Source organism: Raphanus sativus, chromosome 2 (genome assembly GCF_000801105.2).
Source record: "Raphanus sativus cultivar WK10039 chromosome 2, ASM80110v3, whole genome shotgun sequence".
NCBI classification, from domain to species: Eukaryota; Viridiplantae; Streptophyta; class Magnoliopsida; order Brassicales; family Brassicaceae; genus Raphanus; species Raphanus sativus.
Genome location: NC_079512.1, coordinates 36,162,861 through 36,186,884, shown reverse-complemented (window position 1 = coordinate 36,186,884; position 24,024 = coordinate 36,162,861). Strand labels below are relative to the sequence as shown.

Sequence of the window (24,024 nt, the reverse complement as noted above, 5' to 3'; positions counted from 1 at the left end):
CTAAAGGAACAGAAACAAAGAGACAGCTGTTTTTGTTAATGGAAAGAATATCGAAAACACGAAACCGCGTGATCATGTCAACCTGATTGAGTTTGATATCTCCACTTTTTGTCTCTTCTCGGCTTTTGTCTTTGTTTACAAACTTTCAACGTTTCTTGACGTGTGAAAAAGTCTTTTAACTAACTAATGTCTTCAGTTTCAACGTTTCTTATTCCTCTTGACCTTAGCTTAAAGGCATAATACAAGTATATCAAAGACAGGCATCAAATCTAACCGCAATGCGATCGGATCAACTCACAGACTCTTCTCTGAACAGAACGGACTGCTTAACTAACGAGAGAAGTGAAACTTAGTGATAGCGAAATGAACAATTATATATTTGAATAGAAGTCAATACAAAGGCCATAAGCCATTCTTTAGCTACATTCAGATCCAAAGGCAAAAACAAAAGACTACATATATTGTAGAAACGTGGAAGATAAGGACTTTTCCTTGAGCTAAGTTGCGATAAAAAAATCAATTTCTCAGACCAAACACTTGAGAGGTAGACATGAGAAGGGGCAATCAGTTTTTACTCACCTTCCCAACCTGATTGCCGAGCTCTCTTCTCCCACAAAGCAGTGATCTTCCTCTCCTTGATCAACAAAGCTTCAGATCTCTCCCTAGCTGATTCACAGATCTCAGTGGCGGCGTTGCATTTCTCAGCTTCCTTTTGGTACTGAGACGCAACTCTCTTAGCTTCTGAGAGGGTAACGTTCATATGACGGCTATGCTCATCTGCAACTGCTTCTTGCAGTTTCAGCTCCTCGGTCAGAAGGTCCACAAACTGCTTCTCCATTTCTTGTTTGAGCTCTGGATCATCACCTCCACAATCTGTTCAAACACACACAGGAGAATGCTAGAGCTATAACTATATGTTACATATCAGGAAAAAATCATGCAAGTAGATATGAAAAGGCCATGGTAACGTGTCCGAGTCTGATCACAAAAAGAAAACTATAAGAGTAACACCGACAAAGTGACTAGCCTGTTCTGCAATGAAGCTTAAATTGAGATGATTAATGGCTACTAAATGATCAAAACTTCAGTTCTCCAAATAACTCGTAAAAACCTAAGACTCAGTAAACATCAGAAAGGTAAAGACTTTGGCATAACAGATATGAAACTCCTCAACAACACTATCTGACAATGTTTATAACTTGACATAACAGTAAAGGAAACACTACAAGCATAGGAGCAAGCTCAGAATCGAGATCTGACCTGTAACAGTGAGATTTGCAAGCCCTGCAAAAAGAAAAAAGAAAATCAACTTGTTAAAACTATATAAAAGCTGAAATTCGTTTTTACTGCATAGAAAACATACGATCAGAATCTAAAAAGAGGCAGCTTGATTTAAAGATCCAATCTTTAAACCAGATCCAATCAAAAAACGAGGAGAGAGAGAGAGGAAATGGTACCAGGAGCGATGTCGAGGAGAGAGACAGGAGGTGGGCAATCACAGACGCAAGGAGGGCAAACAGAGCTCTTACGAGTGGATCCAACGAAACCCTTGTTGAATTTCCAATAAAGAGCAGGTCCACACACTACTAAAGCAGATACCACCGCGAAGATCACCAGACATTTCATGCAGTCTCCAGACCGACGCGCCATAGCAACTAAATGATCAATCAGAGTGGAAGGAAGTGCAGCAACAAACAATGGCGATTAGTGTCTGTGTGTGAAGGAAGATTTAGAAACAGAGCTGATGAGTGTGAATGTGCCAAACGCGGACAAGAAGAAACTAACTAGAGAAGGGGAAACAGTTAAACGACAGCGTTTGAGTACGTCCGAGGGTCCAGATGTCGGTGGTGCGCTTCTAACGGTACCATCACTGACTGTAAACTCTTCTGTTTACGAATTTACGGTTTGACCTTTTGGAATTCTATAATCTTTCTGAAAAAGGCGCTATACTTTTACTTACTAATTTATTATTTTACCCCTTTGAATTCTATAATCTTCTCAAAATGGACTATTACTTTCATTAGTTTCTGATATTACCATTTTATTGTAAACTTTTGTTGGTGGTAATCAAAATCCAAATTCGCCTTTTATTATTGGATAATAGTTGTTACAGACACTTGAGACTGATGACACTGAATGGTCCTTCTCACGTATCTTCTTCTTGTCCCATATCACTGATCCATTTCTCTGTAACAGCAACTTTCTTGCCTCCTCTGTTGTTTCAGCCACTCAGGGTCCTCTTTTGTAGCAGCTCTTAGATCCGGTATGGTGAGCTCCTGCTTCAAATGACCATTGTTTAAATTTTTACTTCGATGAAGACTAGAAGAGCCTGGAACTTAGGCGCAATGTCCAGCATGAAACCGGTGTTGGAAGCAAACCATTCTATATCACCTTCATTGCCTGTGTAGACGAAGATGGGGCCACCTTTGCGCCAAAAAATTACTGTTTATGAGGTACTTTTGCTGGAAGATTTTGTAATCTCTGCTTGGAAACTAAAGTGGTCAAGATTCTGAGGGAAGTAACGAGTCTCAAAGTGAGAGCATAACTCTGTGTTTGACTCGGAGATCTTCATGTTTTGTCTCAAAGATAAAAGATGGTAGAACGCCGAGGCAGGAGATATGTTGCATCTGCAAAAAGAGGGAAGAAAAGGAACAGGAGATACGTTGCAACTGCAACTCTTTTGGTTATCCAATGCAAACTCTTTTGGAGCTTGTGGAGGTCAAAAGTGAGATAAATAAGGGAAATGTTTGTCTGTTCATCAATAACTTTTCATATGCTCTCACTCTTAACAATGCTGCTGGCAAAACAAAAAAGACTCACAATCACTAACACAAGTAGACGTATGATCCACACAGAACGACTCCCATCTGCACAAACACCTTACCATACAATAATCTGCCAATCTATTTGTTCTTTGTAAGATCCAGTTCTACACAGTTCTGGAAACAGGTTGCTACTTGCTACATGTGACTGCCAAGAACATTAGTATCCAGAAAATAATCCTCTGACCCTTTAACTGAGAGAGTGTCACTGAGGCTATGATACTAGGAAGACAAACACATCCACTAGATTTTCCAGTATACATTTTTAAGTACATAGCTTGAAGCTAGTTCATTGCCAAACAAGGAACCAACTGAGCGTTACCGAACTAGAAACCATATTTTTCTTTGATTAGTCTGAAAATAAAGTAGTAACGGCAAAGTTCTCACCCACCAATAATAATTTTAAAGCAGAGAACATAATCGGTAATAAACACAACAAGAGTCAATCTAAACTGGGAAGTTTGAATAAAGAATGATTGCCCACAAAGTCAGATTATTGATAAAAACAGAGTACCACTCACATCAGTGAGTCGAGCCGTCACAAAAACTATAATTGCATCGGACACCACAAACTTTTCTCAAAGTTAAGTTCTTTGATCTCTTGTTTCATTCATTCTCTCAGTTGAAAACAATAGGGTTTAGGCCCACAATTAACGTTTTAAGCAACCAATAATGCTGTGAGAGCTTTTCACAGTTGTTAAATTCCTTGTTTTCCTGTCTACGACTTTTTTTAATTGTCTCTTTTGAGTTAGAATCTGAAACCCTTTGTTGGCAACATTGTTCTAAAACACATGCATATGCACATTGCTTCACATTCATGTAATTTTCTATGATAGATAATTGAAGAACACACTATTGGGAAATATAATAGCTGAATAGGATCTCTTGGAGACGAGATGAGAATGATAAAACATTTTGACAACAAAAAACTTCAATTCCACAAGAATGATGCATGTAAGCTTTAACAGTAGCTAAAAACAATTACTTTTTTATTATATATAAATTTGAAAAAAAAAAAATTGCATGTCACAGAGGAGGACTCAGATTCGCCTTTTCTCAGACATATTAGAGGGTAAAAACTCTTCCGCAATGGCTGCTATTATAGCCCCGCCATGTAAAAGAGTGTTACCACCCACAAAGTCTGGTCTATTGACTTCTTAAGAATCATCATAGTCTCCCAAGAGGAAGAAGAAGAAGAACAGAGTGAAACCTTATATTGGAAAAAAAAAGAAAAAGAAAAAGAATCCAAGGAAGGAATGATGTGAAAGCGAGGAAGACAGAGTAGTAGTAGTGATGGCCATGGAGATTATATTATTTTAAATGATTCATCCACCACTTGTAAAAGTGGCTCATCAAGAAAGATTTGAAATCATCGGCGTCCGCTTCCACCAGAGGAAAACGATGGCGAGGCCACATACAGCCGCCATGTCGAGACCCTCCAGGAGCAGAACCTCATACTTAAACTAATGAGTCTGCAAAAACCCTAACGGTCACTCCTTTTATACTACTTTTTTCTAGCTTGCAATTTCCAGTTTCACCCTCAGACTATTGACATGAGACACTGAGCGGTGAAAGGGTATTCCGGTCACTAGAGGAAGAATAAAGAATGTTGGTGCTTTACAGAGTTTACAACAATGAAGAGGGTTAAAAGTAAAACACATAAGAATATGAAAAGAATCTTAGATGGACTCTTTGCCCTTCTGCTTAATGATTCTTGTGTCTATGACTTGTCCTGATAAGTTGATAGTATAAGTAACCTGTGTTTTATGATAAACAAACAAGACATTATGTCACTCTTGTCAAGAAGACATATCATAACAAGAGGAAAAAAAAGTACTTACAAACTCTGAGAAGCTAACTCTGTGAAGAAGAAACCCATCTTCCATTTCCCTGACAATTATACATTTGTATCAGAGATATTGAGATTGAGCTGTCAACATGTTAATGATTAATAATGTCATAAGAGATGTTGTTACCTCTTACTATCATTAGTTGAACCTTGGTTCTCTGATGTATTGGGAACCATAATGCAAGTGAAGCTATCTTCGTTGGCTCCGATGGTACAGCCCTTTTCGCTTATATACATGTTCTTGATTCATCAAATTTAAAATCGTCTCAGATATTTGTCCATTACATTCGGATTAGATGCAGAGAGAGATAACAACTAGTGGGAATGCGATGGGATGTTCAGTGTCTTACCACTCCATATTTGATGGTGATTTGTTGAAATGTCTTTGAAACTCTCTTGGCTTCCTCCGGACCATTACTTAGTGTATGGGCGAATAACGGGTCTGCTCCGACCACAATGCGCCTGTATCAAGAACGACTATAGAATGTTTCATCTATAAAGAAAAATTAGGTAAGCAACTAATAACAGAAGAGCTTTGATGCGGTATTGCCACATGTTCATGAGAGATCAAGAGAGTCTATGAGCAAGAGTAGCAGACTTACCAGTCTCCATCTGCTGCTTTTAGAGTCTTTGTAAGTTCTTTCAATTGATCGATCATCGAGCCATTCAATGCTCCACTCATCATTTGCTTGAATTGCAGTCAGAAGATGGAATTATTATGTCAGTCAAAAAAGAAACAATGAAACAGAAGAAAACTCTTATCTAATGAATTCACATAAAACAAGCTGATTCTACCTTCTGTAACGAGCCAGTGTCTAGGAAAACAACATCCAAGGATCCACCAAAAGGCATTTCGATGTGTTCTCTGAAACTCCCAGATCCTTTCTTCATAGTGTACCTAAATTTGCATCACACTTGATCAGTCTTGTTTGTTGAATTAAGTTAGCTAAAAGGAGTAAGTTCCACAAGATCAAATTACCATGGAAGTTTCAGTGAAGAGGAGACTCGAGTATCCTGCCAAAACACCAACACACTCATCATTACTCTGAACAAAGGAGATGATCAGAAGAACCTTTTTTGTTGAGATCCACTAGAGTTCAAAGAAGCAAATAAGAAGATTAAGCTTTTGAGAGGCAGACATTTAGCAGGAGTAGATCTCCTTCTTCATCCTCACTTGTCCTCACCACAAATTTAGCCTTGTAAGTTTCCGCAACTCTCTCCATCTTCATCGATATCAAAACAACAACACAACATCATTACAATAATATATTTTATCTTCTACCAAGGAAACATACATAACATCCTTAAAATCAACTGCCTTCTAAAGGCCAATGCATTTGATAACTAAAGAGATTTCACAGGTTCAACAGAAAACAGAACAACACTGAAAGAAGTTTGGGAACACACACCAATCGGAGAAGACGAGTTTGACGGTGAAGAGGCCTGAATCCACCGGAGACGGAGATGAAATGGAGATCTAGAGCTCCGGCATTGTCACCGTAGTTGTTTGATGACAAAGATTGGTGACCAAAATGCAGAGACGCATAGACGATGAGACAGAGTGATAATTGGATGAAGATTGTGCAGCCCCATGACGATTGCTTCATGCCTTACGCACACAAACAGCAGTCTTTGTCTGAAAAGAAAACGGCCAAGATTCAAAAGAAAAAAAAAATGAACAGTTTACGCGTTCTTCTTTGTTATCTGATTGTCAGAAAATGATGAACATGTCAATGTCGCTGACTCAATCTGCCAACAATTATTTTCTTATTTGGGACAAAAAAAAAATTAAATAAAAAGATTCGTGGATGAACATGAGTGGTAGTTATTAGTACTAATAGTAAACGAAAGATGTGGTCGCATAGTACACGATAAGTTTGCAGTTGCTTTCGCTTTTAAATCTCTCCTTTGTCCAAAACATCCCTTCTCTTTTCGACAAAAGAAAAATAACTCGCATTCTAAGCAGGCCCAGTTATGTTGCAAATTTTTCGTTTAGCCCAATACAAGTTTGGGCCTAACGTCTGTATATACTTAGCGAGACGCTCATTCATAAAGAACTGCTTTTCATATCCATATGGTAAGTATTAATTAAGCAGAAAACAGAAATGTTTAATGTGTATATGAGAATGTAGATCTATATATTTATATGTTGTGTAGTACATCAATGCTTACCAACATTGCAATTAATGAAGGGGAAGTGTATTAAATTAAAGCCCATCTCTACCTCTTGTGAGTTTGTGCAAAACTCAGAATGTCCCATGTGCTTAATCATGCATGCTTGTAATTATATACTACTATACAGCTAAAATCTTAATGAAATCTTGTTCTATGTATTCCTCTTTGAAATTTTTGTATGAAATGATTTTCTTTTGGTTTCAAAAATTTTGATGGTTTCATTAATGCCATTGCCAAATGACAAAAATACCAGATTTTTTTTTTTTTTTGAGAAAACCATTTTTCTAAACATACCAAATCATCTTTGGAGTATAGGGAGTTTACTAAATTAAGAAAAGTTGTAAAAAAGAACCTAAGAAATATTCGACATATATTAAGACAGTGATCAACATTAGATTATAACTTACATATTTCAAGACAATAGACGGGACACTTAAATGACAATAGAATGTTAGGCTAATGGAAATGAACACAAAATGGTTACATCTCTCGTGCTGTACATCATTTGTATGGAAGAACACGAATATTTTAGGATTTGTATATATACTTGATCATACGATATGATGATGATGGTGCTCGTGGGGATGATGATATATATACACTGTTCCCTTCTTGTTTAAGAGGCTCCCAAATTTCTCAAAATTAACGATGTCGATGGAAAACAACAGGTTCATTGGATGCAAATATAGAACCATCTACTAAAAGAAGTGTGATCTTTTGTTGATACTTATTCTAAAACACAAGTATCATCTATGGGGATAGCATGTTTGTGATCTTGGCGACAATTGGTAAACAGTAGAATCTCGAGATGAACCAGAGAGCTACATGATTATATGACTACGCATTTATGTTACATGTCTGAATTTAATATGTTTGAATATAGTTGTCATTCCCAAAAGTGTTATTCTGCTTTATTATCTTGAAGATGATATAACAAAAAATGTTAGCGTATGTTTTGACTCTTATGACCCTACAAACTTCAAATATTAACATCCTTATCCCTCCTTAAACACACCATAAAAGCCGTAAACCACCTCTACATGTTCAACAAACCCTCACTCAAATCGGAAAATTGTTGAAGAAGAAAAAGCACAAAGACATGAACTCATCTCTTCTAACTCCTTCCTCTTCTTCTTCTTCTCCTCATCATCTCCAGTCTCCTGCAACGTTCGACCACGATGACTTCCTCCAAAACTTCTTCTCCTCCGCTCCTTGGCCTTCCTCCGTGCTCGAAGACGACGCTCCTCCCCCCACCTCCGACACCGCCGTGGCTAGCTTTCACCATCACGACGTTGATTCAAGAAACCAGATCACGATGATTCCTTTGTCTCACCACAATCCAAACGACGCCGTTGATGTTAACGCCCTCTACAGTGGCTTCTCCGCTGGATCGCTTCCTTTCCACTTCCCTCAGGGATCGGGGGGAGGAGTTATGAAACAAAGTCACACGCCAACTCAGTCGCAGGCGACGGCGTCAACCACCACCGGTGGAACGGCGACGACTCCTCAGACTAAGCCTAAAGTCCGAGCTAGAAGAGGTCAAGCCACTGATCCTCACAGTATCGCCGAACGGGTTCGTTTTTTTTTTTCTTCTATTTTTCCTCATTATTCGTGTTCAGTTACCAAGAAAACTGTATGTAGCAAACTGTGTAATGTTATATGTTTGGGGTAATTATTTGAAATATTTTGAAATTATGGACCAGTTACGAAGAGAGAGAATAGCTGAAAGGATGAAATCTCTTCAAGAACTTGTCCCTAATGGCAACAAGGTAAATTGCATACATGATTTGATTTTAATCATTCCTTTATGTCCATGGTTAGTAAAGTTTAATTAATAAGGGATTCCAATCGAGTTGGTGTATACATTTCTTTAATATATATCACAAATTGAATAATGTGTTAATCATATGAATCACATTGATGATGTGTTTTAGTCTTGGAGTTCATAACTTGGACCACAAATGGTAGTACATATATTACATAGAGCTTTGGACTTTTATACAATCAAATGATTAAACACTGATTAACTATTTTACTAGCTTTAGATTAAAATAACAAGTAGTAATAAACAGATAGGATCTCTAGCTAACAAGTTTTTTTCTATTGTTAAAAAAATATTTAACAGACAGACAAAGCATCAATGCTCGATGAGATTATCGATTATGTCAAGTTCTTACAGCTCCAAGTCAAGGTGAATCTCTCTGTCTCTCTCAGAAAAATTAAAAATAAACGTAATAATTTTGTTGTTTACATAATAATGGAAGCTTCGTTATTGCTAAGTTTGACATTACAATATGTAATCGAGTATGGCCCTCTGCAACTAAAATTCCTTATGCTCCCTCTCCCTACTTTTGTAATTATTTATCTTTCGGGTGATTATTACCTGTAATTTCTCATATGTTTGTATATGTATAGTTAAGATGTAGAACGGTGAACTTAGTATAACCTTTTTTAAAAAAATGTATATATGTAGGTACTAAGCATGAGTAGACTGGGAGGTGCTGCTTCTGTTTCTTCTCAAATCTCTGAGGTAATTCAACTATTTTTTTATTTATTTTTAGTTCTAATCATACACTAATGTTGATTAGAAAAAAGAATCACAGACTAGATATAATTAGGTTTTCATTTAAGTCAAATACTAGATATAATTAGGTTTGGCATTTTATTATTCGCACGTTCGTATCATTTTCGTTACATGATGATGAAGATGACGAAATCAATAGAAACATTAGAATGAGATTTAATCATTTATGTTACAGCTACCAGAAATAGATTTTTATATTATGACTGATTATGATGGAGGTTCTTGTTTTGGTTTAAAGAAGAAGACAAAGTTAAAAGTAGTTTTGGTTTCGACTTTCTAACACAAATAAAAGTTTTCCAAAAAGAGTAAAAAACAAAACAACAAACTCAAAAAAATGCGAAGCACGCGTGCTGATTTTTCACCTATAAACGATTTTGACATCATAGCTTTAGGGTTTTGCTTTTCATGCTTTTTTCTACTGCCAAGAAATATAAATTTCACCTTATTAACTTTTCAGGATGCCTGTGGGTCCCAGGAAAACACTTCCGGCGAGAATCAGACGGCAGCGAAAATGACGGAGCACCAAGTGGCCAAGCTAATGGAAGAGGACATGGGATCGGCCATGCAGTACCTACAAGGCAAAGGTCTATGCCTCATGCCCATATCCTTAGCCACCACCATCTCAACCGCTACTTGTCCTTCTCGTAATCCTCTGGTCTCAGCCGTTAAAGAAGCCGGCGTTCTTTTGTCTCCTAACACAGCTACTACACCAGTCGTTGACGTTAAAGGTGCCTCGGTGATTACCGTTAAAGACGCTTCATCAGTTTCCAAGCCGTGATAACGGCAGTTTGAATCTAACTTTCCTTTTTTCGGGAGTTAGGCTGAGTGGGAAACAGAGTCAATGAAAAGTGGGGTTGGTGGTTTTGGTCTAAGTCTAGAGAGAATAAGTGTTGCGTCTTGGAATACAACACCATATTTGCGTTCACTTTGTTTCTGTCTTTTACCTACTACAAACCACTATCAATGTTATTTTGTATTAATCTAATATCTGCAATGGTTTTTGGTTTATAAACTTACATACCATCTAATCTAGTGGAATGATGTATGAAGTATAATCAAACTGAAAGGAATCATGTGGATACGTAGTATAGTCCTATATTGCACTGGTATGTCTTTCGCACTAAAAAAAACTGATTCCATCTAGCAAAATGTCAATGATAATTTAGGCCAAAATAGCTCGAAAACCGGACCACAAGTTTGAAAAGTAGTATACATTTATAGAGTAACCTAAGACTCAGCTAGTTATTGTATTCTGTAAAACAAATTAGTCTGATAACAAAATCTTATCTCTTTATATTATGATGCATGACCATTGACTTCGTGTTTAAGAAAAAAAAATTGAGCTAAAAGCAAATGAGAAAAGGAATATCACGGCGAAGTTTGGAAGTATTAGGCTTAAAAGAAAAGGAGTGTGGGACACAGTTTGATCTAATGAGTGGGTGGCTACTAACTCCACACTACACACATTCCTTTGTGATTTTCTAACAACAATATTGATATTACAGTTTGATTGTAACAAGAGTCAAAATTAAATTACTCCGGCCTCCAAGAAGTTTTTTTTTTCACTTTGTTGATCTTATTAAACAAAGGCCTCAAAGAAGTTTATCATTCACTTTGTCAATTACCTTTAGTTGGTGCAGATATTACAAGCAACACAATCAAAACATATAATCCAAAAAATTGGCCAACTAGCCTAAATATTGGTCGACTACTCCGCATTGTATCTACCCGGTTTAAGATGAATCCGTTCTTTTAAGCCAGCATACAGATTCACCATCTAGTTTGATTGTTATTTGATCAGTTCAACAACTAATCTCTCGATTAAAAGATCCGTAAAAGAAATTCACAAATCCACAATTCTCTATAAGAGTAACTTTCGGGAAAAGGGAAAAACAAACAATAACATTACCAAATAATCATAATAAACTCACACATGTTGCTGTGAACATGAGCAGGATCGAACCTTTAGCTGTTTCTGAAAATTGGACCGCTGATGAAGCACTCTTATTGATAGAATTCAGGGTATCATCTTTACACCATAATCTAAGAAAAGACGACACATATCTTGTTATATATATGTAAAAGACGACAAATCTAAGCATTAATAATATGCAAGCAAAACTTAGCTCACACAAGAACATATTTTAAGATAACAGTTTAGCTACCCCTTTGAATCTGTTATTTCAAGGAATGAATTAGAGCAAACAAATGAAATGGTTTAGCTTTGTGGACCTAGAGTAAAACAAAATACCAAGAAAAAATTATGATAATACGAATAATCTACTTTTCCTCAATCCTGTACGAGTCTAGTCAGATGGTAGATCCTAATTAAACAAGGTAGCAATACATAAAACCAGTTGCTAACTAATCTATTACGGGCTATTTAAGTCACCATGTAAGATGATTTAACTGAGTTCATTATAGTCGGTTGTTAGCAGAGTTCAATTCCATGTTCTAGCATCCGTGTTCTTTACAATTTGTTAATGTGCTTCTGAAGCAAAACAGGAGACAAAAATTTAAAGAGCATGACACACACTTTTCGATTGACACATTCGACATGAACCAAGTTCCTAATCAAAAAAAGGTGCAGAGAAGAAATCCACTAATACCTCAGAGTTGGTCTCTATACTTATATCATATGCAGATATGCAACAGACAATTAATCAGAATCTATAGCTTAGTTGGTGATGCAACAAAAGGAGAACAACGTAGCCTTCGAAATCAGATGGTGCATCACACATCATACCAGAGACATGGTTGATTAATTCCGCCTCTACATTTCAATCCCTCCCTATGAAAACATGATACTCTAAATCGAAACAAGATACATTTAGATGGTTTCCAAACAGAATCATGTCTTTATCCTATTCACAGAACCTGACGGTACGTTTAAAGATTATTTGAACTCACTGATTGAATTACTTCAAGAAAAAATATCTGAATATAAGCTAATGAAGATCAGCAGAAACAACACAAGTATATGAATTTCTAACGTCTGTCTTATATATAGATCATATTATATATGCATGACTACCCAGGCTCAGGAAAAGAAGCTGGAGATAACACTTGATGTACAGGGAAAAGCTATGCCTAGCCACTCGTTATCTGTTTTGAACTACATTTACTGATCTCAAGGGGAATCACTTAAGACACTAGAATAGGTTATTAACCAGATTTACAATTATATTTCATCACACAACACAAGATTTTTTAATAAGAATTGTGAATATGATTACAATAAACCCGGTTACATATATTCATGGAAACAAAACACACCACTGCTGCTTAAACCCATTACTATATAGCATTTCGTAACTAGCTGGACAAAATAATTGCAAAACCATGCATATAGATGACAAAAGAAACTTTTCCCATCCAGAACAATCTTGCACAGCAAAGCTAAAGATCAAACCAGCGAGCATTAACATTTGATGAGACATAGCCAATCAAGAAACATAAGATCAATCATTTCAGAAGATAAAAACATAGCTTTAACATTGTCGTCATCTCCACAATTATCTATTTCACGACTTCAACTATCGATTTCAAGTTGACGCATTAACAATTTGTTTCATCAAACCCCACCAAAAAGACTATTTTTACTTGAGTGGTTGACAAAAAATTAGCAAAATGCCCTCTAAAGCCAATATCTTGGAGAGAAGAAAAACACCATCTCATGCCTTTGCTTAATAATCAAAGCAAGTTACAGAAAATCACTGCAAAACTAGGCATCCAATATCTAAGCACTTGATAACTTAATTAATTTTGATAAAATATCATTAAAAGACAAAAAAGTTAAGCTTTGGCCAACACAACAAAAGATGAAACCAACAAGAATAAACATAAATTGAAATGTAGTAATGTTCAGAAACTTTTTTTTTATCAAATGTTCAGAAACTTTCATAAGATAAAATCATTTAAATAAAAAATAACAGTTTGATCCTCCTTTAGCAGCAGAAGATAAATAACTTTCATTGTAGAATAACATATAACTTCCTTTTATACCATATAAGACAGCAATTTCAATAGAAAATGAAACATTTTGGCTTGGAAGAAACCAAAAACCAAGCTAATAAATCGAATTCCTAGCAAATTAGAAGAAAAAGTGAAGAAAACTTTGAATAACAAAAGATATATAATAGAAAAGCTTTAGGTATAGGGTTCAACCTTCTTATATTTGATCTCAACTTGCAGAGTAGTCAATTTAAGCGAATCTCCTTCACCTACTGCTGGATCACATTCCAAGATGGACTTCAATACACTAATTAATAAAAGTATTAATCCGTACAAACCTAACACCAAAAAGGAAATTATAGAGAAAAGACATTTTAAGAGCAAACAGCTAGATTCAGTGTTTCCTGGCCGACTTACTCATTAGAAAAGTTCCCACTCCCATTGAAACGGCACAGAACTAGTGTCTACACATGAAATAGAACTGAAAAGAGATCACTATTCCATCATTTATGGCTCTTGGTGAAACCTGAAAGCCACATCTGGCTTCTAAAAACTGAAAAGTAAAATGTAAGGAGAAAAACAGTTGCATCATTAGAGAATTTCAACATGCAGAAACTTTAACAAACCAAAAAGGAAAAAACACAGATTGCATCCCAATTTAAAGAAAAAGAGACCATCAATAAACAGTTAATTAATCTTCGAGAAGAATGTGTACCGGTGGGGGTTCATCATCATCAAAACTCGCGCATTTCCTAGATCCACTAAAAGAAAACAAACATAATATATAGCACACTTAAAGTTTTATCTCTATGATAAACCCAAATATAAAAATCTGAGCTTTTCTCAACCAAACTTGCTTAAGAACAAACATTCCTAAGCGAAAGCAAGCACCCATTTCAACACCAATACAAAAAGAAATAGGAAAAGACATAATTTCTACACACAACGAAATGATAATGACAGGGCACAGGGGGCATCAGTCTTATTCACATTACTAGCCAAGTGCACAACAAAAAAGATGATAAGAAGGTAAGTGGTATGTAGATGATAGGAGGTTCAACAAATTTGAGAGAGAGAAGAAAGAGAGAGAAAGCGAGAAGTCAGGCAACTGACAGAAAGAGCCGTGAGCACGCACACGCAAAGTTATAGAGACATAACAGTGCCTGCATGTGCTCACTCTCTTCTGTCAGTTTTTCTCTGTTGCATTTCTACAATCACCTCCTTCTCTATCTTTTTACAACTTAATTCAATAAACCCACTTGGATTTTCTGTGCAACCCTCTTATTCTCCCTCCCCATTCTCACAGATCTCTCCAAACCCTAATGATTTTCACGAAAGAACCCTAAATTCAATCGTCTTTCGATTTAAAGAGATCTCGCTGTTGGATGAGTGTTTCTTCTTCTTCTTTGAATAGACTCTAATGGCTACACAGTCAGTATATAAAGAGATGGAGAGGGAGAGAGGTCGAACGAGAGAAGGTGAGAGAAAGGGTTCCAAGCCAGCGGAGATTGTGGTTTTTTCTTTCACTTTCTTAACTTTTTTTTTGTTTGTTTTGTGTCTAATCTTTGTTAAGAGATTTTTAGAGGTTTTCAGACACGTGTTCTATAGTAATTGGATAGGAGAGCACACCTGGTGGGTCAAATCTGCAAACAGACTGGGGTCTTCAATTTAAACCGGCTTTTCAAAGGTGGCGCGTATGTAACACAACCGGCGAAAAAGTCGTATGTGTGTGACTATTTTGTCCAATGAATTCTTTTGTCAGACCTAACTTTTCCTCTTTCTATTAATTTGATGAATTCAACCTTTGTTTGTATATTGAAGAGACCTAATTTGTTTTTGGTGAATATTTGTTTGAGTTAAAATCAGTTTCGAAAACTAAAACTGTAGAAGCTTATGTTTTAGTTTACACAGTATGTTAAAGTCATTGTTCGATTCACTCAAATCGGTTGCTTACTTATTACAACCTACAATCACCAAGTCATAAAAGCCATTTTAATTATATCTGAACTGTCGAGAACTTTTTTTGGAGAAGTAGATTATTTTTGAGTTTTGGAAATGCAATCAGGGATTTAGGTTTGGACCTATGAAGACCTTTTAGCTTTCAAAAAAAAATCCGAATTACTAGTGCAGATGAACAGTACTCATTTTAATAAACATATTTCAAAACCGAATCTGCATAAATATTTCACATGTTTAAAAAGTAAGAAAAAAACTACTTGCTCTCAAATTGAAAAAAAAACAACTCTATGGATAGAATTTCACATGATCATTCGCATTGTGATGGTTGGGAATTAGTACCACCAATCTATATTATTAAAAGAGAAGTCATGACTTCTCATTCATGGGTGATTTTTTATAAAATGGACTATCTACTAGAGTTGGTCACGTTATATTTTTAATCATCATTAATCTTCATATTAGATAGAATACATTACTTTATTCAATCATTAATAACTTTAATATTATATAAAAGACAATCTCTTCCCAATATTTTAGGGATTTCATAAATAAGAGTGACAATATATTGAAATTCAACTTATCTTTAAATCATATATATATATATATATCAAAATTTCGGAAATCTGTTTAAAAAGATTTTAACAGAACCTAATTTTCAAAAATTATATGTAAATATTTTAACTAATTTCGTGGTTAGTTTTGAAATATTGCTATACATTAATATATTTAGTTATCGTTTACAAAATAAAAAATAAATATTCTATATTTTATCAATTATATAATCAAAATAAATCATATTAAAAGAAAATATTATGTTGATCTAAATATTTTAACAATATATTAATTTTCAAAAAATGTATGTAAATATTTCACTAATTTCTTAATTAGCAATGAAATATTATTATGCAATAATATATATACAGTTAGTATTTATAAAATTTAAAATAAAAATTCTGTCATACACTTATCTATTTTATAATCATAATTATACATGTTAAAATAAAATTATTATATTGAAATAAATATGATAAAGTTATATTAACCGATTATGTAAAGTGAAGAAATGTAAATATATTACTAAAATGAAATCCAGTTTTAAAGGACAGATAAAAATTTAACATAAATTAAATACAAAATAATTAACAAATATTTTTTTTCATGCATATATTAATTTGTTTAATAACTAAATACAAATACAATAATATAAATATATTTTAATATTTAACAAGTTCTATTTCTATTTATTTATTCAATAATGAAATACTAATCTAACAAATAAAAAGATAAAAAGAAGAAATAAACACATGTAAAAATTTGAAACAAGCTATTTGATGAAAATAAGTATACTCTAATATTATTGTGTTTGAAAAACATTAAATTGACACATCTCATATATGTGATTACTACAATATATACGAATTTATAAGTGAATACAAAATGTTTATATAAATATAAATGAAAATAAATATCCGCGCGGTTGCGCGGATCCAAATCTAGTTAAATCTTAATTCATACTGATAGAAAGCATATATTTCGTGAACGCCTTCCTGATTTACATTACCTTGTCACATATGAGTATTGATAAAATATTACTTTTATTTGGCGAAAAATAAAAATAGTTCATATGACAGAAAAGAAAACGAGGATACTATTTCAAGGAAAGCGAATTAAGAATATAGAAAACAAAGTAAAAAACGAATAAGTCAGTTAGCCAAGTTTGAGAAGCTAGACAAATTTTCTGAAAATATTTGATTGGGCTTACCATTGATCTCGATAGTTTATCGACTTGACCACCTTGGTTTTTAACTATTGAGTTTAAACACCAAAAAGTTACAGGATGACATAATGTGATTACACAGAGCTCAGACAAAGGTATTTAAAAAGTTTTGTTCTTTCTTAATTGGGTCAGGTTTCAAATTTCCTTTTAGATGCTATTCATGATGAATCGTTTTTATTGTCTATTAAATAATAACGTCAGATAATCTGATGGTAGTGAAAAACACATCCACTAACTCAAAATTTAAAATTGTAAAAAAAAAAAAAAAAAAATTTAAAATTGAATATTTTAAACTGGAATTATTAATGGCATTGGTACATTGAACCAAGCTACTGAATTGGTACGAGAGACGACTGACGATAAATAGTAAGATATCTCAGTCTTGTTAGATCCTCTTGTCTTCCTCCTATTCAACTTTTAGATTGGTTCCCGCAATTGTTATTGATATGATTAGTAAATCCAGAGCTGGTCTTGGCTAGAAGTCAATGAAGCATGGAATTCCGACCTTCATTTTAAATCTTCTTGTCTTCCTCCTATTCAATTTTTAGATTGGTTCCCCACAATTGTTATTGATATGTTTTTGGACAACCAATCTGGTTAGTAAATTCATAGCCAACCTTGGTTAGAAGTCAATGAAGCATGGACTTCCGACCTTCATATTATTATCTATAATATTAGCCATAAAATCTGCAAAAGTGACTAGTTTAATGGTCAAATATTTCTATTTTCTATAAAAAAGATTGTTCAAAACTAGTTAGCCACGATAGTTTTTTTTTTTTGGCTTGTAACTTCAACAAAACAAGGACCGGCTTTGAGTAAATCATAGAATTTTGAACGAGTATCATCATTATGTGATTCACCATACTTTTTACAATTACATATTTGCAATTTCATCCATCAATACAAATATTATTTTTGGTAAAAAATCCATAAAATGTACATTTTTAATCAATACAATCTTTTTATGGTCAAAAATCCACAGAAATTTTGTACATTAAAACAAATATTTTGAAAAACAATTCTATCCAACTATATATGGCTTACATGAAAAAGTATTATGCCTCTAATCACAACATATTTTGTTTGTGAATCTTCACATATATTTCTACTCTTGAGAATATATCAAGTTTACATTCTTAAAATTATTCTGCAAAAGTCGAAAACATCTATCTCTAAAAAAACAATCCACTAGATTTGTAGTTATATCTACTAAATTTATAACAGTTTGTCTCCAATCAAATTGAATGAATTTACATATTTCTAACACACGACGTTGCCTAGAGTGATCTTTGATTTAATACTTATTTAATCTGTAAAATTCAGTCATAAATCATAAACTAGACTTATTTGAGAGAATTGCCTTTAAGAAAATGCATAAAGTAAGATTTAAACATAAGAGTTCTGATGCGTAGTGAATATATAGTTTTTCTCTTCCAGTTAGTCTTTTTTTCTAAATTTATTATAGAGTTTTGATCCATTCCGTCTTTAGGAAGATTAGGCCACTAGGGGGCATCACTGTTGCAGAGAGAGAAAAGGAAATCGCTCTATTCCATCTCTAGAAAACACCACCGACTGCGTGTGCTTCCGGCCGGCGGGTTGGCTCTCTTAGCCACCATCGGTCCGGCTCTTTGTTTATGTTTTCTTTTATGCATGTCGTTATCGGCGAGGGAGAATCTCTAGGATCCATTTCTCTTTCGTTTTGTTTCGGCTCCGGGAGAACGAGGCGTCTATCGGTCTATTCTGGGGCCGCGCCGGATCTTCGTCGGTGGTGGTCGCCGGCTTCTGCGTCTCGGGAAAGTGTATCGAGCTGTGTGAAAAGGGGTTCCCCTTTCTGTGGTGGCAGATGGGATAAGAGTAGGTTTCGATCTCTTCGATTGAAGCTATCTTAGGCTCGGGCCGATGATGTTTTGACTCCGAATCCTATACCCCTAATACTGTTATTGGAGGTGGATTTCGGTGGTCGTCGTGATTTGTACCGGGAGTTTCTGATGGTTCTGTGTTTGGGTTTTAGCAGCGTCGACATTCATCTGGGAAAGGAGTTGGTGAATCACGATTCCGGCGATGTATCCGGTTAACGGTCCCGGCGACGATCTCCAACCTTCGAGATGACGAAGCCTCTTTCTCTGCCACGCGTCTCTTGGTTTTTGCAGTTCCAACACGTGGAAGATGCGTTGGTGCAGCGATCGGTGGCGTAGTTGGGCCTCGGATTTTATTTTTGGGTTTGGAGTTTGTTGTTTTAGTGGGCTTAGTATACCTATTTTGGGTGTTTTGTATGGGCCGGTTTTTGGGCCTTTTGTATTATGATTTCTTTAATAATATTTCAGATGGCAAAAAAAAAGAAAGATTAGGCCACTAGATAAACATATTTTCCATATTAAAATTATTATAATGTATCGTATTTTATTTAACTGTCTGTGCTGTCTAGTACTTTTGTTTTGTTCCCACCTCCATAAAAATGTTTGTCAGCATTTGTTAACAATCAGTATGTTGTCCCTCTGTGTTATAATGATAATTTGTTTTTGGTCAACATTTTAACAATCAGTATATTGTCCCTTGTATAATACGACTGACACCACATAAAACTCTTTCAACATCACAGTGAAATATAACTCTGTCTAAAACAGCTTTTCCTCTATTTGGAATGTAGAGTACTTAAAAATTAAAAACATTGGAAATCAAAAACTACACCGTCAAATCAGGTGACAAAAATTTTGTACTAACCACCGCTTAAAATATAGATTTCGATAACGAAGATTAACTAATTATTTAGTCAAATATTAATCATTTTGTCGACTTGAAACAATAATTGCTATAATGAGCCCAATATATAGTAGCACAATATCACACTTGTGGTTAATTTTGCAAACTATATAAGTATCAAAAGCGTCTGCCCGGGATTTATTTAACCTGTTAAAACTTTAGTTTATATAATAAATTTATAACATATTATTTTTAAAATCTGATTTTATGTACTGTATAATTGTATCACACCGTTTTTCTTCATATAAGGGAAAATTCTTTAAAAATACACAAACTGAATTTCTTTTGCTGAAAAAATACACGAACTTTTTTGGCTTCCCAAAAAATACACAAACTAATTTTGATTGTCCATAAAATACACGAACTTTTGAATTTTGAAGGTTTCACACCTCGATTTTAACGGTATAAACAGTGACTAACAGAATAGTAAGACGCCGTTAGACGCCGTTAACTCTGATTAAAAAGTTCATGTATTTTATGGACAACCAAAATTAGTTCGTGTATTTTTCGGGAAGCCTAAAAAGTTTATGTATTTTTTCAGCAAAGAAAATTTAGTATGTGTATTTTTAAGGAATTTTCAAATGGAGTTTGGATATTTCATATACTATTCAGAGGCTAAATATCTGGACCCAATACATATCCAAAATTTTATATTTGTAAACTTTCGGTTTGGTTTTGGACCAGATATTTTCGATCTGAAAAATCCAGATCCCGAAAAAACGGTCCAAACCCGACCCAAAGACCTGAAAAAAACACATTCTCTATCACATGATACATGTCCGAAATTTTATATTTGTAAACTTTCGGTTTGATTTTGGACCGAATTAATGTCTAGCCGGATTCAAAAACTTGAGTCGGAATTGACCCAAAAATATTCTGTCCAAAACCAAACCAAAAGTTTACAAATATTTGTTGAGTCCAATTTAGTCGAAATCTATCATATATATCTAAAAATTCACAAACAACTCTAAATTTTACATTGAAAGTTTCATATTAATTAAAAATGTTTCTGTTACAAAAACAAAACTAAAAAATATTGCAAAAATAATAACAAAATTGTTAGCAAAAAGATCTTGTCGGATTGAATCTATTCGTGTCGATTTTATTAGGCCCATGTCTATTCGGATCAGTTCTTTTTGGTTTCAATTCTTTCAAGTAGAAGAGTTTGGATCCAACAAATATTTGTAAACTTTCGGTTTGGTTTTGGACCTAATATTTTCGGGTCAGTTCCAATCCAAGTTTTTGAATCCGGCTAAAATGTCAAGATTAGGTCTAGATATTTTAGCCGGATTCAAAAACTTGGATCGAAACTGATCCGAAAATATTCGGTCCAAAACCAAACTGAAAGTTTACAAATATAAAATTTTGGATCTGTATTGGGTCCAGATATTTAGCATCTGAATAGGATATGAAATATCCAAACTCCATTTGAAAATTCCTTAAAATACTCATACTAAATTTCCTTTGCTGAAAAAATACACGAACTTTTTAGGCTTCCCAAAAAATACACGAACTAATTTTGGTTGTCCATAAAATACATGAACTTTTTATTCAGAGTTAACGGCGTCTAACGGCATCTTACTATTCTGTTAGTCACTGTTTAGACCGTTAAAATCGAGGTGTGAAACCTTCAAAATTCAAAAGTTCGTGTATTTTATGGACAATCAAAATTAGTTTGTGTATTTTTTGGGAAGCCAAAAAAGTTCGTGTATTTTTTCAGTAAAAGAAATTCAGTTTGTGTATTTTTAAGGAATTTTCCCTTAATATATTCCATTTGTTTCATATTAAGTGTCATTGTAGAGAAAATTTATCGTTGCAAAATAAGTGTCGTTTTAACATTTCAATGCATAATTCATTAATTTTATTCTCCAATTTATTTTCTATTGGTTAAAATATGAGTAGATATATGGATAATGATGTTTTATATTGAAAAATATCTAAAATTAAATAATTTATTAATCTGTGTGTAGAAATCTAAAACGACATTTGATATGAAACAGATAGAATATAATGTTTCAAAATACAATTTTGCCAGTTAGTTTTGTGAAATTAATCTATTTTGAATTGTTTAGTATTTTTTTTGCTAATTTTAAGTAGTAAAATAAAAATGAAATAAATGAATTATATTCGCGAAAATCATATCATAGTTAATATTTTTATTAATTATGTTTTAAATTATTTGTTTTACGTATTATCTTTGTGCTTTTATAATTCATTAAATTTTCAGAATTATAATTGTATTAAATTAGGTAGTGAATTTTGTTTTAAGCAAATTCAAAATCATTAACATATATCGATTATCAAGCACGAGATTCTTTTTAATTTACAGAAATCTTATTTAAAAATAATATATATTTTGTAAGTAATTTATGTATTTTTAAAATTGAATAATTTTGGTTTAAATTTTTTGTTTTTGTATTATTTTCTTATAGCTAAATTTTTAGATATCGAAAATAATTAAAACACTGTTGGATTAATATATAAGTGTAACTAAAAAATTGCTAACTTTGAAGGCTATAAACAATTATCATAAAAACCATTAAACAATACTAACAACGTGCCTTGCAAAAGAAACTATAGTTAGTTTACAAATGTATCAATATTATCTTTATTTTGTGTAATTAGTTTATGTAGGTCTCATAAATTTTGGTCCAGAATCAAAAGATATAATTAGCCTTAATGACATTAATTATAATGACATACTCCCAACATAAAATTGTAACTACTATTACATTGTTTTTCTTAATGATTTATTTCCTATAATTTTTAACCAATAAAATTTTAATAGATACAATTATATTTTTTGAAATGTGCAATTTGTCATTAATCAATGTATTAAAAATATAAAATTGTATCTTTTTAAAATGAAGGTTTTTTCGGAACGTGGATTTTTTAGAAACGGAGTGAGTACTTTGTAATATCCCACATATAATCAAGGTACTTCTCTAGATTTGATTAATAGCCATATATCAAGGGAAAATTTCAATCCCGAAAATTGTAGTCCTGACATACTATAATTTTTTTTTTCCAAATTAAACGTGGGTTTTTATATGCGTTTTGTAAATGGTTTGTAGTTGTGTACCGTTTGTTCGGTTAATCCTTTTTAATCTAACATAATGAGCTGATAATTTTTTTGTCTTGAGTTTGAACTTGGAGAGTAAATAAGATTGAATGTTCACCACTGGACACTCTTCTTTTTTGTGACTGTGTGGATTAATTTGTACTTCTGTCGACATTTGAAGGCCTTTTAATGTGTTCACCAACCACGTGTTTTCTTTTAGTACATCCTCTCTCAATTTCACCGAATCAAATTCTCAACTGATCAAAAGAAAACCCAAAAAGCCTTATTTGGTGTTCTTGGCATTTCGATTTACAAACTAACTCGACTTAAGGTATAATTATTTTTTGTATTTTGTTTTCAAATCTGTTTGATCTTGTAACCAAACATATTACTAAAGTAACACAATGATTAAATATATAAAACATTTTAGATGGATTAGTACACACAAAAATTACATTTAATAATATGGAAAAAGAGGAGGCAGCTTGAAGGATTATATATGAACCAAGTGTACTTTATGAGTCTGTGAGAACGAGGACAAAATTAATTTGAAGTGTATCTACTCGACAACGGACAAACTATTAACTAGTATATGACAAAAGAGTACGAATAAGCGAAATTTTGTTTGATTGTTTATATAAAGTTTGAAATATATAGCATAAAAAACCAATAGATAAATTATGATGCATCTCCTAAGTAATAAGAATTCGGAAGAAATCAGAACAAGGTTTTCATTTTCATGTTGACAGCATTGCAAACTGTTTTTATGCTTTATACTGGTTAATAAAAACACTAATCTCGTGATTAACAACTAGATTATGGATGCTTCTATAAACATTATGCAGTGATCAATAACACAAGTCACTATTCCTTGGATTCTTTTGCACGTGGTAAAATTTGGCGTTGTACTTGTAGAAACATATGAACTAAAATAAACAAACAAACAAACAAGAAAAGGAACGGAAATTGGAGAAAATGAAAGAATATGGGTTGATGGGAAAGAAGAATAGTTAATTAGGGTCATCTCGTGTTCCAAAACCTTTGAAAACTCAAAAGCAAATTCACTTTATTTTTTCATAGCTT

General features: G+C 33.6%; 3 protein-coding genes and 1 long non-coding RNA gene across 4 annotated transcripts; 1 reads left to right on the top strand and 3 right to left on the bottom strand.

Moving 5' to 3' along the window:
- Window positions 1-356: 356 nt before the first annotated feature.
- On the bottom strand, window positions 357-1,846 carry LOC108842469 (uncharacterized). Its single transcript, XM_018615389.2, has 3 exons — window positions 1,458-1,846; window positions 1,261-1,284; window positions 357-873 (listed from the first exon to the last, which is right to left on the bottom strand). The coding sequence occupies exons 1-3, from the start codon at window positions 1,648-1,650 to the stop codon at window positions 572-574; spliced, it is 519 nt and encodes a 172-aa protein (XP_018470891.1). The 5' UTR covers window positions 1,651-1,846; the 3' UTR covers window positions 357-571.
- A 2,538-nt stretch (window positions 1,847-4,384) lies between these two features.
- On the bottom strand, window positions 4,385-6,455 carry LOC130508176 (uncharacterized). The gene is made up of 9 exons (XM_057003475.1): window positions 6,081-6,455; window positions 5,811-5,894; window positions 5,651-5,685; window positions 5,467-5,569; window positions 5,274-5,359; window positions 5,022-5,133; window positions 4,799-4,911; window positions 4,664-4,712; window positions 4,385-4,579 (listed from the first exon to the last, which is right to left on the bottom strand). The coding sequence occupies exons 1-9, from the start codon at window positions 6,276-6,278 to the stop codon at window positions 4,502-4,504; spliced, it is 858 nt and encodes a 285-aa protein (XP_056859455.1). The 5' UTR covers window positions 6,279-6,455; the 3' UTR covers window positions 4,385-4,501.
- A 1,421-nt stretch (window positions 6,456-7,876) lies between these two features.
- LOC108834010 (transcription factor LRL2-like) lies at window positions 7,877-10,442 on the top strand. Its single transcript, XM_057003474.1, has 5 exons — window positions 7,877-8,419; window positions 8,550-8,615; window positions 8,972-9,037; window positions 9,320-9,376; window positions 9,888-10,442. Exons 1-5 carry the CDS (start codon window positions 7,946-7,948, stop codon window positions 10,206-10,208), a joined length of 984 nt encoding a protein of 327 aa, XP_056859454.1. The 5' UTR covers window positions 7,877-7,945; the 3' UTR covers window positions 10,209-10,442.
- Window positions 10,443-11,083: 641 nt separating this feature from the next.
- On the bottom strand, window positions 11,084-15,200 carry LOC108834009 (uncharacterized). Its single transcript, XR_001946793.2, has 3 exons — window positions 13,802-15,200; window positions 13,598-13,656; window positions 11,084-11,473 (listed from the first exon to the last, which is right to left on the bottom strand). It is a non-coding gene; the product is annotated as an uncharacterized LOC108834009 (long non-coding RNA).
- Between the last annotated feature and the right edge of the window lie 8,824 nt (window positions 15,201-24,024).

Bases quoted from the DNA above. Each gene is read 5' to 3' on its own strand.
- LOC108842469 (XM_018615389.2), bottom strand. From the start codon at position 1,650: ATGGCGCGTCGGTCTGGAGACTGCATGAAATGTCTGGTGATCTTCGCG. The intron at 1,285-1,457 runs GTACCATTTCCT...TTCTTTTTGCAG, and splicing joins TCTCCTCGACATCGCTCCTG to GGCTTGCAAATCTCACTGTT. The intron at 874-1,260 runs GTCAGATCTCGA...GTGTTTGAACAG, and splicing joins TGCAAATCTCACTGTTACAG to ATTGTGGAGGTGATGATCCA.
- LOC108834010 (XM_057003474.1), top strand. From the start codon at position 7,946: ATGAACTCATCTCTTCTAACTCCTTCCTCTTCTTCTTCTTCTCCTCAT. The intron at 8,616-8,971 runs GTAAATTGCATA...AATATTTAACAG, and splicing joins TTGTCCCTAATGGCAACAAG to ACAGACAAAGCATCAATGCT. The intron at 9,038-9,319 runs GTGAATCTCTCT...GTATATATGTAG, and splicing joins TCTTACAGCTCCAAGTCAAG to GTACTAAGCATGAGTAGACT.
- LOC130508176 (XM_057003475.1), bottom strand. From the start codon at position 6,278: ATGAAGCAATCGTCATGGGGCTGCACAATCTTCATCCAATTATCACTC. The intron at 5,895-6,080 runs GTGTGTGTTCCC...ATATCGATGAAG, and splicing joins AAACTCGTCTTCTCCGATTG to ATGGAGAGAGTTGCGGAAAC. The intron at 5,360-5,466 runs GTAGAATCAGCT...CTGCAATTCAAG, and splicing joins ACACTGGCTCGTTACAGAAG to CAAATGATGAGTGGAGCATT.